At 39.8% G+C, this 19,448-nt stretch overlaps 1 protein-coding gene across 3 annotated transcripts in view; it reads right to left on the reverse strand.

The window, feature by feature from the left end:
• The window catches only part of LOC122173758 (golgin subfamily A member 6-like protein 22), a 95,532-nt gene that overhangs the window by 46,081 nt on the left and 30,003 nt on the right, over positions 1 to 19,448 (reverse strand). Inside the window, exon 1 of one of the 3 annotated variants that reach the window (XM_065549403.1) lies at positions 9,388 to 9,525. The exons of the other annotated variants lie outside the window; for them this stretch is intronic. Within the exon in view, the coding sequence (XP_065405475.1) occupies positions 9,388 to 9,397 (10 nt within the window). The 5' untranslated portion in view covers positions 9,398 to 9,525. Of the gene's footprint in view, positions 1 to 9,387; positions 9,526 to 19,448 lie in introns of those variants that run through there. 3 annotated transcript variants of the gene reach the window in all.

Here is a 19,448-nt window from a genome sequence, read left to right on the forward strand (position 1 = left end):
CATCATTATTCTTTTGGATACCACTGTAAGGTAACTCTTGGTAATTGCTGACATTTTAATACCCTTTAAAAATGTTGTATATTGCTTACACTTCACAGAAATTTGAGGTAAACAGTTTGGTAAGATTGATAAAAGAATAAGGGTCAAATCCCTGTCAGGTGCATGACCCAATTAGGTGGAGAAAGGAATGTGGCCTAAAGCCAACTGATGCTCCCTGTGTGAATTAGACCAATTTATATGATGATCTAATCTATGTCAGATGGTAACAGCCCTGTTACACAGCCAGGGATTGCTGGAACACAAGGTGCTCCGCCTTCTTACATTGACAAGCACCTGACATTTGAAGGAAGAAGCGTATGGCGGGGAGGGTGAGGAGGTTACTTCATTCAGTACCTTTGTCTTGATTCTGCATGTACATTGTTTAAGCTAGTTATGCACAAAACTAAATTTTTATATGAAAAGACGTACTAGAGATGATAAACTCTAATCAATTTAACTTCCTCTACCAAGTATCTGGATATTTCATCTGCATTGCCAAAGAAGGGAAGGGCAAACACAACTCATTACATTTGTGTCTGTTTCCTGTTGGCATTATGTGACATCTATTGTGAGTCAGTCTATAGTAGGATGAGACTTCATTAAAGTGTTTTCAAGTGCATCACTGCCAAAAGTACAAACAGATATTAGTTTCTCAAACTTAACTAATCTCCTTATCTGGCAAATATTTAGCAAATCAGGAATTTGCTGAAAACAGGTCATTTCAGTTTTCTATGGGGAGAACAATTTAGGTGAGGCTGAATTAAGACAGCACAGGGCCCTAGCCACACCCCAACATCTGGGTGTGACGGGTTGGATCACAGAAACCCCCTTGGGAGCTGCCACATAATGTACCAAGACTACTTCTATTCCTGTTTTCTCTGCCAGCTCAGGACTCCAGCACCCTGTCTTGCTGAGTCAGACACTCCCGTCTGCTCCAACACAGACCCAGGGTCTGAATTACGTGCCCCAAAGCTGCAGGTTTACCTGAAAACAGCTCACAGAAGTGTGCTTGCCTATAGCACTCAGATGCCTAACTTCCAATGTGGTCTAAACCCAAATAAATCCGTTTTACCCTGTATGAAGCTTATACAGGGTAAACTCATAAATTGTTCGCCCTCTATAACACTGATAGAGATATATGCACAGTTGTTTGCTTCCCCCAGGTATTAATACATACTCTGAGTTAATTACTAAGTAAAAAGTAATTTTATTAAATACAAAAAGTAGAATTTAAGTGGTTCCAAGTAGTAACAGACAAAACAAAGTAAGTCACCAAGCAAAATAAAATAAAATGTGCAAATCTATGTCTAATCAAACTAAATACAGATAAGATCCTCACCAGTTCCAGAATGCTCCCTTTTACAGCCTAATCTCCTTTTAGCCTGAGTCCAGCAATCACTCACATCCCCTGTAGTTACTGTCTTTTGTTCCAGTTTCCTTCAAGTATCCTGGGGAGGCTCCTTCTTTAGCCAGCTGAAGACCAAATGGAGGGATCTCCCTCGGGTTTAAATAGACTTTCTTTTGTGGTTGGAGACCCCCCTTCTCACTCCTATGCAAAGTCCAGCTCCAAGATGGAGTTCTGGAGTCTTCTAGGCAAGTCACATGTCCCTGCATGACTCAGTCTTTACAGGCTGAAGCCATTGTCCACACGGTATCTTGTATGTCTCCAGGAAGACTTCTTATGTGGATTGGAGCATTCCAAGATTCATTGTTCCCCAAGTGCTTCCTAATTAGATACTTAACCTTGCAAATTCCTTCCTAAAGAAACTGACCAAATGCCTCACAAAGCTTACTTAAAAACCAGGCAAGTATACAGCCCATATTCTGAACCTCATGTAGAAAATGATATATGTGTACAAAAAAAATGAATAGATATAATAGACCATAACCTTTACGGAGATATGTTACATGGCACAGGCAGCACAAAACATATTCCAGTTATGTCATACATACATTTATAAGCACCCCCCCCATAAAGCCTTATGGGGTACATTGTCACACTGGGTCTTTGTAAGTATTCCTCATTACCCTGCCCCACAGAAGTAGCACCATCCCCCACAAGGTATGGTGGTGGCAGGGACCCACAGAAACTGTCTGCAATCATGGCAGGAAATTAATCTTTGGGCAGGCTGAAGCCTCTTTCCAGTTCTGTATATGGGGCCTACAACACCACTCGACCAGAGGATCCTATGGAAGGATGCCTCCCTCTGTTCCAAACGAGAGTTCTACAGGGAGGCCCCTCTTGCCACATGAGCAGAGGAGTTTGTGTGTGTGTATAGGGGGGGGCTCCTGTGTGCCAACTCACCAGAGGGCATATGTATGTGTGGGCTTCCCTCCTACCAACTGAACAAAGGGCTCTGCTGTGGTGGAAGTGGCAGAGCCCCGCCACCCCGAGGGCTTTGTCAGAATAGTAGAAATGCCCCTTTCATAAAGCCCTGTATTGGTTGGAGTGTTGACACAGTCCCTTGGCTGCACGAGGTGAGACACCCAAAGCTCTTTGCTCCAGAGGTAGGACACCCACTACGCACACAGGGTCCTCCTCTCTGATGCTGAGTGGCAGCCCTGCCTCCCACAGAGGTGCTGCAGAAAATGAGGGTGGTGGGTCCCCAGCCTCAGGGTCTGCTCTGGGGGGCCCCAAAGAATGGCAGAAGTGTCCCTTAACACTGACTTGGTAGAACCACCACACTGTGACAGCAGCAGTGGCAGTGGGCTGGAGATGAGGGAGGTCCCAGCCTGCTTGTCTCCTCCTCCTTGACTGCCTGAAAAATGGGGAGTTGCAGTGGCAGCTGAGGAGATGCCTAGCTTCTTGAGTACAAACAGCAACAGCTGCAGTCAGTGGCTTCCTGTCCCATTCCCCAGTCACCCAAACACAGGTGGCACCAGTAACCAGAGCCACGTTGCTCCTCCCAGCCACGTGAGAAGTAAAGGAAGTGGCATTTGGTTTCCCCTACTACCATCAGCCATAGTGGTTCCTCTAGCTAGTTCTCTGCATGAATGGAGTCCCAATGTGTTGTAATGTGCAGCCTAGTATGAGGAGGATTGAGCAGGGAAAGACATTTTTCCTCCTTCTTGGCTCTGGATGGAGCAGTTACTATAGTTCCTGTCTCTTGTGGAGCAGACAGCCTCATGCAGCTAGTCTGCTCCTCTGTGGTCCACGCTGTGCATTAGCAAGCCATCAGATTAGGGTGTTAAGACATAGGGTTATTGTGCCTAGTGTTTACCCAAGCCCTGGCCTCTTTAGGGCACATATATATATGTGTTACCAGGTCCCCATTCTCTCTGGGAATGAATGGCTGTAGATATGCCATCCTTCATCTCTTTCTTTTCTACCTTGAAGTCATTTGATAATTTCCCTAATAATTCTTTCAATTGGAGGTTTGCCTCAGGGTGTATAAAAATGGTGTTTAAAAACAAATCTGATTTATTTACATAAAAATAAACCCATTTAAAATTAAATGTGAAATTATGACAACCTATGTTCCTGCCCTACACTTACTGTAATCTATTACAATCATTTAAATTAAAGATAAATATTAAGCAGGACTCATTTGCTGCCAAAGTTTTAAAAAAAGTCAAACTGAACTGGTGGAAGTCACTGGCTAACCATCTGGAGAAATTGCTGAAGAGCTAAACCAGTTTTTGACAGCAATAGCCTCTTTTGCAAGTGCAGAGAAAATATTTTATTCATTTTATATTATTCAACTAGTTTAGTTCAATGACTAGATCATTCCAAATTGAGAAACTAGTGGGAGTAGAAGAAGCAGAAAAGCTTGTTTTCCTTTTCCAATTTATGAATAAAAACTAGGTGTGAGAGGAAGAGATTTGTTAGTTCTAAAATCTTAAAGGACATGGTGACCTGAAATCAGTTGAATTCACTTACTGCAAATATTTGCTTTGTTTAATAAATTATTTTTAATACAAAATACATTTTGATAAACTAGTCTTTTATGTATCTAGCACATTAGGATAGTTTTATTTAACTAATAATAAAAATAAAATGCTGTTTTTGAGCATTTTAATTTAAGTGAAATTTCCATCCAAATAGAGCTTGACACAAATCACAAGTAAAAAATTAATCTGCTAGTAAATAAGAAATTATCTTTCACTGTTTTCTAAGACAATGAAAATGTAAAAATTCAGAATCTGAATAAATGTATCTTAAGCTATATAATTGCTTAAATAAATGTGTATAGATATAGCGTATTCTCCTGGTTAGCAAAAAGAAGCACCAATGTAAGGATAAAAATGATATTTATGGTTGTGATTCAACATGTTTTAATGGTTCCCGATCAATGAGAATCAGCCTTTCTTCAGGAAAATAATTAAAGTACCAATGCGAAACATGATTAAAATCAGTTATTTAAATCAAAGTTTCCTTTTTTGGTGACTTAAGTCATATTCAAATTGGTGATTTAAATTCATCCAACATGACTTGCTTACATTATCACAAACTGATCTTCACAGCTTTTTCGGGAAGGAATATTAATATATGAGAAGATCTTTGAACATAGATGTCACAATATTTTTTCACATATCCTTTCCCCCTCACCCTCTTTCACTTTGGTCAAACTATATTTCTTCGTTGACAGTTCCTGAGCAACTCAGCCTTGAGCAACTGCCTTGCCCAACAGCATTGCCTAATGGAATTGACTAACAATGTTGCTAACCTCATTCTTCTTAATGGCTCCTAGTCTCTGAGATTTTTCTGAGACAAATATGAGCCATTAGAGCTGATTGACTTCTTAGCCCTGTGATATTAAAACTCATTCAAGTTACAGGATCTCCCTAAATTCTCTTATAATGAGAAAGATACACAAACATAGCTAAAATATCAGTCAAAAGCCTAGTATCCACAAATAATCCTACAGGCCATTACCTTCTCCTACTTACTTCACAGCTACACATTATTCCTCCCTGCCTTTTGGCAGGGAGATTCACATAGTACTTGGCTCCAGGGAATCAAATTAAAGTTATACATATTTCTGCTGTAAACAGCAGAACCACCATAGCAGTGATGGGAAATATACAGCTCCAAACAACTTTCCTTGGAAATTATATATAGTAGTGTAATATTATTTGGGGAATGAAAAAACTGACTCCATTAAGATTATAACAATGCTTCACATTTATATAGTGCTTTACATATTCAAAGCACTCTACAGGCATTGAGAGCTTAATCCTCACAACCACCCTGTGAGAGAGGTGAGCAAATATTATTAATCCCAAAGTTCTTATGCCTGCCTTATTTAGGTTCAGCTGCCTAAGAGTTCAAGCATGAAATAATGCATTAATACCCCGAGTGCCTCTTATCTGCAATCTTTGACATATTTAGCAATATAGATACTTTTAAGCAAATTGCTTGCTAACGGATGAGTAGTATGTATCATTTTTAAATGTTTTATTTATAGAAATGGGGAGCATGTGGGTGTTGGGGTGTTACAGTGTATTCACAATCTGATCTGTCTATTAGGATGGAGCAGATTGTTCCCCTCTGCGTCAGCCCACAGAGCTGATCTGATGAACCATGGGGGAGTGGCATCATGCTTCTTCCTCCTCTTCCCTGTTCATGATCCTGCTCCCTGGAGTGGAGCAGGTGTGAACAGACCTGCTATTGTTATAGGCTGTGGTGCAGCCATACAAGGGAAGGGAAGGCTTCTTCCTTGGCCCTATGCACCTGCATGCCTTTGAAAGGCTCTGAGTCTGACTCTTTTACTTATTTATTATCTTTTCCCTCAGCAACATTTGCATAAACATACAGTCTCAAATTTTCAAAAGTGACTAGTGATTTTGAGTGACACAAGACATATTCACACTGCCCCACAGTTCAGTCTACGGGGTGCAAATAGCAGTGCACACCAAAATGCTGCGCTGTAAGTCTCCTGTGTGGATGCTGAGGGCACAAACTAAAACATTCCTAGTTTGTATTAATGTAATTGTGCACATTGGGAAGCACTGCTAATCACAGCCCCAGAGTCCAAACTGTGGGGCAGTGTAGAACAGTCCTCAATTGTTGGGTGCCCAAATTGAGCCACCTTAAGTCCAGATCTTCAGAATGTGCTGAGCACGTGCCATCTGACAAATAAGACCCCTTTAAGGCCTCAAGATGGTCATCCAAAATCGGAAGCCCCCCAAATTACTAGTTGCTTTTGAAAATTTGGGCTAGAACCTTTTATTTTTAAGTGTTCATATGCTGCAGAGCAAAATTTATTTAAAGAAAGTATATTTGTGAGCAGAACAAGAGCAAACCTATGCAAACAACTGATTTTTCAGTTCACTCGCCAAACCATTCCCAATTGTTTGCCAAATGCCAAACCATTTGTTTCAGGGCTACCTGAAATGATGGTTTTTTTCTAACTTTTCAGGAAACCAAAAAGGTCCAAAGTATTTGTTTCAGGTTCAAATAAATGTTTTTTTTTCAACCCGAAACAATGTTTTGGTTTGCTTTTGTCTTTTTTATCCTTTTAAAAATTTTAAAATGAAATTGAAGTTTATTTCAAACCAGAAAGTTGTTTATAATAAAAAACTGAAACATTTCATTTCCAAAATGTCAAAATGAAATTTTTCCAGAATATGTTTTGACAAAAACAAAATTCATCATGAATTCATGAAATGTTTTGATCAACTGAAATCTATATTTTTCAGCAAAAAATTGTCTGAAAACGTTTGACCACCTCTAGACAAGATTCTTGTTTAAACCAATTATATTTCCTACATTTTGAAGTTAATGTTTTACATTTTTGTGCTATACATGAGCCACGTGTTATATGCTTTATGTGGAATGTTATAATGTCAAGTTATAGCTCGGTAAACGGAAACCGAGTAAAAATAACGTTTACTAAAATCAATAGAAAAGTTTTTCTGCTCCTAGTTCATATTCTCCTCCTGATGTCAGACCCCTCTGACAACAAAATTACTTGCCTTGCAAATGATTATGATGTTACAAACAAGTTAATAACTTCAGGTGAGACGTATGCAGCAGCAACATAAGAACTAGTGAACAAAGCTCTAGCTTTCATGCAAATATCCCTAATAATAACATGCATGGGAGGGATCAAGCATGGAATGTATAATATATAAGCAGAATTGTTTGTAAACAGAATGTGCTTCTGAAGATTTTGATGGGACATCAAGTGACACCTTGTATAGGCTTCCCAAATTCTGCCCCTAAGAGCTAGGTTTTTATTATATTAATTATTATTATTATTTATTAGTCTTCTCTTGCAAAGCAGAACTGCACCAGCTTCACTGCATCTTGCTTCTCCACAGACACAGAAATAGGGGACAGGATTTGCACCACACTGAAAAATAAATGGGCTTAATTCTCCTCTTGCTTACACCTGGTGTAAATCAGGAGTAACTACACTGCTGTCATCACTGAGATCAGAATCAGGCTCAACTTTGTTTCTCTTTTATTATTCCCGCTTACTTTTTAGTTGTTTCCTGTGTTTCTTCTTTACCTTCCATATTCTTATTTGTCCAATTCCCCAGTCTAATAGATGGATTTATAATTTCACTCACAAGGAGGTTTATTTTATTAGTTTGTTTAAACATTTCTGTTTTCAGAGACCTGGTTAGGGTGTGTCTACATGGAGACTTACTGCATGGCAAGGCGGGGTGTAAATAATTCTACAGCGCTCTAACTGGCCACACGCTAACTGTGTGAATCCGGCTACAGTGCACTAAAAATGCTGTAGTGCACTCTGATGTATCGCTGCAGAGGTGAAAGTGCACTATGAAACGTTTAGTGTAAAACAGCAGGGAACACCCAGTGACTTAGTGCCTAGCAGGCTAGTGCACAGCAGGCTAGTGCACGGCGGATTCACATCTGGTCTTGCCGTACAGAAGTTCCCATGTAGACAAGCCCTTACTCTAAACGAACAGGCCAAATTAATTCGTAATGTAAGTCTGCTTAAGTCAGTGGAGTTAGAAACCAAGGATGCCTGTGTCCCATTGTGTTTAATTAATTTTTGTTTGTTTTGAAAGTCTATTCTGAGCTGGGTAAAACCTCGTTATAAGTTGCCTTAAAACCCCAGTGAGGTTCATGGCGATGAACTCACCCTTCTGTTAATATAACTGTAAACATAAGTCTCGCCTAAGACAAAAGGTGTGAACCCACCCTCTTTTGGGATGAGTATTGTTTTGGGTGTGTGTGTGGGGACGGGGGGAGAGAACACACACAGACTGAGGTCACAGACAAGAACAGGGAGAGGCAGAGGAAAAGTGGGAAAAAAGCCAAGCAGGAGCCTGTAAGCACAATCTGACCCTGGGTCTGGTATTGGCTAAAAAGGCTTGAGCAGTAAGCTAAGACACTGCTTCTTTTGTTCTTTGTTCGTTTGTGTTCAGGGACACAGGACTTTGTAAATTCTCTGTAAACAAACAAAACTGCATCAGACAAATGCCTGATTATCACCAATTAATACTTCCAACTGGAGCATCCCCTGGGCCCCAAACTTTGGCTAGTTGCTAGGTTCAAAAGAGGCATTACCTACATTTTTTTGGTAGTGCCAATTTAAAAAAAAAGTCCATTAAAAGATTGTTTTCTTGTGAATGACGATGTTTTACAAATATCTAAAGCAAACGATTAATTTTAGCCGGGGTTTTATCACTGTAACATTCAGAATATTTACCCTACGTTTCCTAACCTCTCTTTTTGCAGATGTTAACAACTTGCAATTGTTAAACCACACTTGAAATATAACAGGCTTGTCTCATATAATGGTGTGACATTGTGTAGATTTCAGCACGGACTGAAGAAGGAAGATGCACAATATATACTGTTACCTTTAATAAAGTCATAAAATATTTGCAAATCAAGTAGTGGCTTTATAATGGGAAATTTGAAGTAGTCATGAGATCCGGCTCTGTTTTTGTGATCTTCTCACTAGCTCAAGCTTTCTGAAAACAACACACAACCTCTCCTCTTCCAAAAGTAAAACTGTGAGCCACCAGGACAGTTCTAAAAGGTTAAACACAAACATTCTTACTCTAGCAAGATTATTAGGTTTGTTGGTTCTTTCACATCTCCATCAGCGGAAACAGTTTTCAGTGCGTATTTTTTTTTGTTACACTGACAATTTAGCTCTCTCTGAACATTCCTTAAGCAGCTATGAAATCCAAATCATCTTAACTTTACTGAACTTTGTCTGTAGCTGTATAGCCTAAGAAGCGAAGAGTAGGTAGTAAGTCCATTTTCAAGCTCTGCACTCAGCTTCCATGTGCAAGCAATAAAATATGTTAAATAACATTTGCTTTGCACACCCCTTGTGCTCCCAGGAAGCTGTGTACTGTAATTCTACTGAGCAAACATTTTACCACTTTTCACTAGAGAATACCCGAAAGCAAATTTACCTTCATCCATAGTAAACAATCTGTAGATCAGAGACTGGCTCCACACAGGTAAAAAATAAATCTACTATATGTCAGACTCCTGCATTGGGCACATATTGATCTCAAAAAATGCAAGAGCCTTGCTAGGGAACAGGATACTGTTTTCAGTGGAAAGTAAGAAGTGCTTTTGATGGGGATCAGGTTTCTTGTTCTTCCAGTGATCACGCTATTAAGGAAATTAGTACTGATGGTTTGTCCTACCTACATTTATTTGTATAGCTACTAACACTGAAAGCTACAAATGTCTGCTTTTTCAGGGAGGTTAGTTTAATGATTAAATACAGCCCAAACCTGCTGTGCCGCAGACCAGGCTAAAAGTCAAGAATACACAAGCACACATTATATACTTCAAAGCATGTAAATCCATATAAAGGCCTAGAGTGGGGTGATTTACACACTGCTTTATATATGGGGCAGCATAGAGCACCATTGCCCTGAGGGATAAATTACAGAGACTGAGCCTTTTTCCCCAATTTCATTGGCATACAAAAGGGTGCACACCATTCAGATGGTGTAGATTACACTCCTCTCCCATGTTCTGGCCCTAGTCTGGAAGTTTGTGGGAGGAGTGTGTGGAGGCATATCCTGCCCTCTTCCTGCATCCTTTCAGGCAATTTTCTCACTGACGAAAGGAGGAGTGAGCAGTCCTTGCTTATAGGAATTGCTATTGTGATTGGCCCTTGTGTGGGCCATGCAAGAGTTGTTAGGGAGGCGTCTAACATGATCTCCAACCCCATGTACCTGAGAATGGCAGATCACAATCCGGTCCTAAGAAAAGTAACAACTGAGTTGAGAATTATTTCTTTTATGTTCTTTTCTTTCTCACGTGTATATGTAGCTCTCATCCTGCCCAAGCACCAGTATACAACACAGAGCTCTAAAGTGTGTGAAAACAATGCAAAATAAAGGATGCCCCCTAAATTCTTATAGAAGAGGAAATTTAAACTATCAGTGATTGATGAACTGTTTTGGATGCAATCAATGCAATCTGCAACCTTCACTTAAAACTCAAATCTTTTTGAGGTTTAGAAATGTTCAGTTTGCAAATATCTTCTGCAGGTCTGAGCTGTCTAATTTCTGTTGAAAGAATGTGAAATATGATATTCTTGCCACAGTTCCACACCTGCTGAAACCAGGAAGCACTGAATATTTCATGAGACAGCTTGTTTTCAGGTGATTTCAAGTCCAAATTTCAGATAAAAAAGGGTTCAGATAAATGTACAAGCTTGCACATGTTTATCTGAAATGGCTTTTGAGCTTCTGATGTTTTTGTAATGTGTGAAATTGGTATTACATTTAGAGCAAATATCTTCCCTGTGTTGCAAAAGTGCTCTGTGGGGAAAGCGTGTACAGAGGCCTCTTGCCCTTCCCCCCAACCCCATGCACTTGACAAAGATCAGGGCAGAATGCAAACTTAGCATACTCACAAGCATCATGGTCCCAGCTAATGCACCTGACAGTGTGCTACTATGGGGGGCATATTCAGTCATCTTGGGGAAAGACCAGACCCAGACCCTCTCTCCCTCTGTATTCATACTGCTGTCCAGTAACAAGCACTGGGGCAAGCATGCATGAATTAATCCCTTCTGGAACAGCGGTAAGGAGAACTGTAAAATGTGCTGCTCCCAGCCTTTTGTGAACCATCCTAAGGTAGGGCAGGCAGAATGGCTCAAGCATCCTTAGATAGCCGCTATTGTTCTGCTGCCCCACCTTTGTGACTCAGAGGAACAAAAGCAGAAGTTTGACTTTATAACGTAATCTGAAAGAGGGTGGGTTTTTTATTGTTGAAACCAATTCATTGTCAATAATTAACAGAAGAAACTTTTGATTGGAGTCTACTTACAAGTTAATACACGATATAACTCACAAGACCATTCCATTAGCACAATGGCCTATTTCAAGTAATATCTCGTAACATCTGAATTGGGTGTGAATTGAAGGAGACGAATAAAGTACAATATTGGATCTGTTTGAATTTTTTCAAATGAAAACTTTTTTTTCACACCAAAAAACAATTCTCTAAACAAATCTCTAAAATAATTTTTTTCACACATTTCACTTTTTGAAAATTTCTGCATTTTATTTGTAAGAAAAAAAGTTTTCAGATTTTGATTTTCTTTGCTCCTTCCGCTTCCCCCATTTTAAGAGGCAAAATGGAAGGATAAGAGGGTGGGGAGGAAAGAAGGAGGGGGGAAAAGCAGAAACAGTGAAAATTGAGTATTTGAGTAAATCAGGTCCTTTTGAAAACTACAAAACAAATATTTCTGAAATTTTCTAATTTTTTTCATTTCCCCCCCCAGAATTCTATATAACACAAGCTATTAGAAGCTTCAATCCAATATATTTTGTAAACATTTAAGGCTCCATAGAAAGTCACTACTAACAGGTTTTCTGGAATAATGGGCTACGCAGCTCCAACTTTCCCTTACGCTCCTTTTATCTCACTTTGATTACTCTTATTGTGGTAGTGACTAACAGCCCCAGTCAGGGACCAGGCCCCCATTGTGCTAGCCATTGTCAAAACAAAATAAAAAGACTGTGCAGGATACACACTCCGTTTGTATTCTTTCCTTACTCTCTTTCTTTTCTTCTTTGTGCTGACCCTTATATTTGGAACAGTCTCCATCTTTTTGTTTGCCAAAAGACAAAAACCTTTCCTGAAAACGCTCCCGGTTTCATAAAGTTTTTCATTAATAATCACTTAGGTATGTTTTAAAAAATTAAAAATCAACACCAATTTGAGATTGGACATTGTATTGTTTGATATATTTTGTGTCCAAACTGCACTATTGGTGTCAATTAGAAGAATGCAAGCTTCTTGGGTCAAGAACCTTGTCTTACTTTTGGTACAGTGTTAATCACAATGATGATGTTAAAATATTAATAACAGTTCTGATAATATTTTTGAGCCCCTGGGATAAGTAATCCCTGGAGGGTTGATTAAGTCTAGAGTTCAGTCTGATCTGAAATACCACATTTGAACCTCTCTCCTTTGAGGAAATTAAGATCTTATTCCTGATTTGGATCTGAACTGCATGCCTTGGGCAATCTCTATTATGGGAGAAATTCCAATGCCAAATCCAAATGTGCCTGTACTATTGAGAAAATTAGATTTGGAGTTAAATCCAGATCCAAACAACCCATCTCTAGTTAAATACCCTGGTCGTTTTCTCTCTTCTAAATGAAATCAGTGCAACTCCTTTAATTTTTTTCTCATGAAAGACTCATATTTTTGAACCCTGGTATCACCTTTAGTGCCTTTCTTCAAAGCAAAAATATCGTTCCAAGTATTCCAATATTCCTGGAGTAAGGATTATAAAATTATAAAAACAGGAGATATTTCTGTTATCTTGGTTGGCCTAACAACAAGCAAATTCTGTTTAATACATGAATCAAGATCTGTGGAAAAAGTATTCTTGATTCAAATTCTTTATTGAAGGTCACAAGAGATCTGATATCTTAAATTTCAAATGAGGAACAGACACTTAACTTAACATGGAGGCAGGCTGAAAATGCTGTAGTTCTACTTGTGGAATCTCTGTCTGTCTGTCTCAATTTTTATATGTCAATCATTTTGGTGGCGTTATTGAGGGAAGGCTCCATCAAAGAAATAGGCTGTGTTGTTTGTTGTGAGGTTTGAGGTTATGCTGACCTCTTCAAGAAGTGAGTCCCACAATCGTGGGCTAGTTCTTGAGAAAGCTTTGTTTCCTGTGCACAAGATTTTCACTCTTGATTTTGACATTTCCGTTGTTCCAGTGGAATGTAGCTGTCACAAGAGGTCTCTTATTTCCCAAAAGAGCCCAGTCCAGATTAGTGCCCAGTAGCAATTATTTCTTATTCGTTTTCTCTTGAAGTTTTATAAACTTGTTGTGCCTACCTGTCTAAAACCCATTTTTCAGCTGTTTCTAGAATACCTTCAGAGCAGACAATGACAAAGAAAAATGGGTTGAAAACTTCTGCTATAAAAAATATCCCACCTCTTCTGTTGTTTAAAGCCAGGTTCTCCCATCAATATTTCTTTTTGTCACTGTCAGTTCTACCACTGCATATAATATTTGCTAGGGTTTCCAGCAAATCATCACTCTGATTGGCAGAGTAGGCATATAATATAGTAGCATGAATAGACTTGCACATTCTGTAAATCCAGTACCTAATTCTTTCAGTATCCAATTCTGACACCCTTATACATACTGAATGTATACATACTTACTCTTCAAGTAGTCCCATTGATTTCAAGTTCAAGGGAGCAGAAATGGGCCCATACAGTATCTGCAAACCTGATCTAGAACCTCCCTCTTCTCTGGGTTGCAATCCAGGGACCCTGTAACTGGCAGCCAAAGTCTACTCCCTCAGGCTCCTTGTTGCTTCCCTGGACCACTTCCTATCTCTTCTATCCCCCAGAGAGTGACTGCAGATTCTCTCCCTGCAGCCCTCTGTCTTTGTCTTTGTTTTCTGGCGCAGCAGCCTCCTCATATAAAACTACGATGGCCACTTTCTTCATTTTTAGCCAAGGTTTTTATATATATTGATTTCCTTTCACTCAGTCTAGTTAGTACCCTTAAGGAAACAGAGCAAGGCTTTTTCTGCACCATTCCATTTCCCTGACATTCTTACTAATCCCTTTAGGGAAAAGTCTCTGATTCCAAGCTGACTCAATTTTTCATAAAGAAACTTTCTTACCATAGAACATTGCCCACAATGCCACAGAACATGATCAACAGTTGCTTTGGTTTTGCACACATTACACAGCTCGTCTTTATGTCTTTTTAAATAAGTTTAAGTTATCTTTTAAGGCACAATGACTTGTTAACACACTAAAAATTATTACTTCATTTTTTGGTCATGACTATGGAGTATAGTATAGTCTGATTTTTGAGCATACATTACAAAACCTTTGTCCTTTTGTTTCCTTAGTCTATAGTTCTTGCCATTCCTTCACAAGCTCCTTTGTGACCACACTTTTAAATTCTTGTCTACCTAAAGGTATCTTAATACCCTCATGTTTTGCTGCTTTGTCAGCCATCTCATTTCCAGGTATTCCGATCCACGTCAAAATCCATTCTATTGTTACACAGATACCTGCTTGCATTATTTCCCTAGTTAGGAACATTATTTCACTATGTCATTTCTGCTTTCTCAAGTCCCTGTTCTGATTGTCATAATGCCTGACAAAGGATCAGATAAAATTGCAGCTGCAGCCAGTCGTACTTACCCAGCTTAGTGCCAATATTATCCCCATTAATTCAGCCATCTGAAAGGTCACATAATTCAATAGCCTTTTAGATTTCTGGATTCCAAGACTAGGACGACAGAAGGCTGGTCACACTCTACCCATACTATCATCTTTTGATCCATCTGTATGAACTTGGCAAAACTGGCCTCATTTTTCATAAAATAAATTCAGAAATGTCATTGATCAAACTGTGATATTTTTCCTACCCTCGGTTTTTTCATACAATTCCAAATCCATCTGTAATTTGATTTCCCATGACTGAAACTTTTAGTTCTCTCCGTTTTTCTTTTTTACAGTCTCCTTTACCCATTCTTTGACCCTGATAGTATGAGGAAGTGTGTGTAATCCATATAATTTGGTTTGCTTAGCTCCCAGCAACCTTCACAGATCTGCTTTGTATTTCTGTTTTCACAACTCCCTTTTACCTTTGGCCAAAAAGTTAGATCTAATAATTTCATCCTTATATTTATAGGTGCTTCTCCATTGGCTATTTGCAGCATAATGCTATCATTGCACCACATGCCAATCACAGAACTTGGGCCTGGAGAAGTTAGAAGTTTCTAAGGGTCTATCTACACAACAAAGAAAAACCTGCCGGGGGGGGGGGGGGGGGGGGAAGGTCCCAGAGCTTGGGCTCCAACACAAGCGTGGAAGTCTACACAGCAAAGAAACAGCCTCACAGCATGAGCCCATGTCAGCTGGCATAGGCCAGCCACAGTTTTTTCTTTGCTGTACCTAAAAAGCTGTTTTTGAGGCTGATCCAAAAGTTTGGCATCCATAGTCTAAAACTGGTCTGCTCAATGCTCTATGCGTCATCAATACCTTCTTATCTGCACCCCGTTTCCAGCTACACTTTTATGTAAGTTCATCCTATTTTTACAGTTTTGTATGATATCGATGTGATCTTTCCAAGTTCAGTTTCCCACAGAAATTTCTCCAACTTTCTTTTTTTGGTCTTTTTGACAAATCTTTGTGCCGCCAACTTATATCTTTTATAATTCTTTCCGTCTTCACTATTCATTGTGTGTTTTGCATGTTGTATGTCTTATTTCTTTCCTTGTGTAGTAGAAAGAGAGAGCCTGAGACATGAGGCCTGGTATAAGGGGCTGGGTATAAGGTCTAAGGCCCGAATGCCAGGCCCTGCTGATATAATGCAAAGTTAGGAAGAGTCAGGCTCTGAGCAAAAGCCAGGCCCTATTACAAAACATGCCTGCATGCAGGTTCACTGTCCGGAATATGAACTTGGCAAGAACATGGCTGGTGATGTAAAAACACAAACATTCCTAAGAAGTGCTAGGCACTGGATATTTGCACAGGCACATTCCAGAAGGATTGTGATGAACATCCCAGTAGTAAGTTATGGTTATAAATACACTCCCCGAAGGTGGCACCGGGACCCACAGAGCCCTTTTAAAGGTAAGGTCAGGATGACAGGGTGATGGATAGAGATGTTTTGATCCAACCAACAGGTACAAGGTAAAGCATGCTGAGAAACCATATCAGAGTGGCCATCCGTAACCTGTTTGTATCAGTGTATAAAAGAAGGGTCACAGAGGGGGTATCTTTGTCTGGCCAAGGGAAGAGGGGAAAGTCCTTGCTGAGCTGGTCCATTGTAATGAGGTTACATGTGTTAGTGTATCTGCAACCATTGAGCTGGGGCACTAGGATTGTGCTTCGTTAACAATAAATCTAGCCAAGCGCCTTTGCTACTGAACCGAGTCTTCTTGGGCAGTTTGATCAAGGGCTGCTGCACCTGCAGAGCTGGCACAGCACACAGAGAGAACACACACGCAGCCAACAACAACTGACAACACCTTCATTGCTTATTTGCAATCCTCATTCCACCTGGGACTCGGATTTCTAAATTGGGGGCAGTGTGATATTTTGTAGATGGTCAGATCCACTGCTGCTGTAATTCCTTTTATGATGTCGTTATAGAATTCTCCTAGGTGGTCACTTGTGCAGTTACTACATAAACATTCTCACATTTAAAGTTGAAAAGGCACCAATCAATTTTTTGAAAATTCCAGCCAGGAATTCTTTTTGTGTTTTTGACATTTCCTTGGCCTTGGTACTCAATAAGCATAAGGACGTGATCACTTCCCATTCTGTCTTCTTTATGAATTTCCCAGCTGCACTTATTAGCTATATTATTTGTTGCAATTCCCAAATCAAAAAGAACGCTTTGTGCTAGAAATTTCCTGGCTTTAAAATCAGCCCCTCCCCAGCTGGGCTTCATTACATTGCTGCCAGGTATGTTAACCGGCCTATCAGACCCATATTAACTCTTTCGGGGCATGTGTGGTGTACACACCCCATCACAATCCCACTAACTTAAACTGGGCCAGGATTTCACCTCTAGTTTCTAAGGCTAGGTCTACACTACCCGCCTGAATCGGCGGGTAGAAATTGACCTCTCGGGGATCGATTTATCGCGTCCCGTTGGGACGCGACAATCGATCCCCGAATCGACGCTCTTACTCCACCAGCGGAGGTGGGAGTAAGCGCCGTCGGCAGAAAGCCGCAGAAGTCGATTTTGCCGCCGTCCTGACAGCAGGGTAAGTCGGCTGCGATACGTCGAATTCAGCTACGCTATTCACGTAGCTGAATTTGCGTATCTTAAATCGACTCCCCCCTGTAGTGTAGATGTACCCTAAGATGATAATTGTCAATCATGTCATAGCCCATATTGTTATGGAAATGGGTGATTTTAGTTAATTATTATTAATAATTATTTATTCCTTTTAATACATGAAATTTCACTAGCATTTTGTGTGATCCTTGATGGCCAAATTGTGCTTTACCATGAGACTTAGAGAACACCTTCATATTCTTAGAAATCTAAGGTCCAGTATATATTGAATGCAATTAAGTGAATCATGAGGATTAGTAAAAAAAATGAGGTGTCCTTGTGGCACCTTAGAGACTAACAAATTTATTTGGGCATAAGCTTTCGTGGTCTAAAACCCACTTCATCGGATGCATGCAGTGGAAAATACAGTAGGAAGATATATATATACACAGAGAACATGAAAAAAAGTGGGTTTTAGCCCACAAAAGCTTATGCCCAAATAAATGTGTTAGTCTCTAAGGTGCCACAAGGACTCCTCATTGTTTTTGTTGATACAGACTAACACGGCTACCACTCTGAAACATGTCACCATGAGGATTAGTGTTAATTAATGTTGTAGTGCAGTGGTTCCTTGCCCTTTTAAATAATACAGTAGTGCTGGCATATAGACAGATGAGTAAGGAGCAGTTATTCCTCTCACAAACATGGGATAACACCATTTTTTCACTTCAGAATAACAAAGATAGAAAGACAAAGCATTTTTCCTCCTCATTTCTCTGGAACTCTCACTCTTTCCCCCGTACACTCTAGTCCCACAGAAAGTATTATGCATGCCAGGCAGGAGTATAGTTCCACTAGAAGTTTGGTTAGAGTGAAAGAATAGCCTGCAGAGAGTAATCTATAGTTAGGATGACCCCCACCCCCCCATAATAAAAGTTAAGGACTAAATTCTAACTTGGACTATATGCCTATGCAGAGTGAGAATCTCCCTCAAGTCCCTGCGAGGGCTACCTAGACCTTGGGTCTGGGTATAAAATACTAAGAGGGTGCTGTGAACCTGCTTACTTTCTGCCCACCCCTACCTTGGACTAGGTAGGCAGGAAATGGGTAGAGAGTGGGCAAGGCTGGGTGGAAAATGAATGGAACCAAGCCCCTGTCCTCCTCAACATGCTGGTCAGCAGAGATTTAGCTAGCACCGGGATCCTATAATTTGCTGCTGATATAGGCCAACAGCATCAGATCCAGCCTGCGGGCCGTAGTTTGCCCACCCCTGGTCTAAAGGCACAAACTAGCACTAGATGTGATAGAGACCTGATATGCTATCTAGTCCTCTGTTTTCTTGTCTACAGTTACACCTAGTATCAGACAAATTTACTATTTCTAGCTACGAAGCTACCAAATTAAAGGGGCTATCTATTGCTGATTTAATTACTTACTGTGTGGAAAGTCAGTTGAATCCTGTAACATGGGACTAATGTTCTTATTTTAAGGTTTCAGTTTATGGCTAAAACTTCTGTTTTCCAGCCTCTCTACTAGGAATGCTTTCATTGTATATTAATTATCATGGCAATTAGAGTCATTTTCAAAAGCTGAAAATCTATGTGTATCATCTGTGTTCTCAGACCACTTTATTCTGTATTATTGAAATAAGCCAGGAATAAAACTGAATAGGCCCAGAGACTCTCTGTTTATTGCTGACATTTTATGATTAATGGAAACAATGGAGAAATATTTACTACAGGGCTGTAAGAATAGGAACTAATAGATGGGGAATATTTGATGAGGCATATACAGGCATTTTACCAAGGCCACTATTTTTCTTTTGCTCTGTCAATAATTTAATGAGTTTTTCACTTTTCCATCCAGCATTTATTCCTCTTTTTTACTATAATGTCCCATCGCCTTGTGTTCCTATTTGCAGAAAGTACTGAAATCAAAACAGTGGCATTTTGCTGGGCTTTTCTCTCAGTAGCTGTTTGCAATTACTTCTTTTTTGTGGGTGGAGCTGTCTGACTCATCGTCTTCCTGAAATTGGAGTCGTGAGTCACCACTACAGAGCTGTACTGTACAGTCAGCACGGCCACAAATAAATGCAATAATTTGTCTTACAGATTACTTGTTGGTTGGTTAACTGTATCATCACTCTTTTCTAGAATGAAGATGTTATAACATGTGCAAAGACTCCTTTTCTAGGATTGTTTATAAATTGCAATATAC

Source organism: Chrysemys picta, chromosome 6 (genome assembly GCF_011386835.1).
Source record: "Chrysemys picta bellii isolate R12L10 chromosome 6, ASM1138683v2, whole genome shotgun sequence".
In the NCBI taxonomy this organism is placed as follows: domain Eukaryota; kingdom Metazoa; phylum Chordata; order Testudines; family Emydidae; genus Chrysemys; species Chrysemys picta.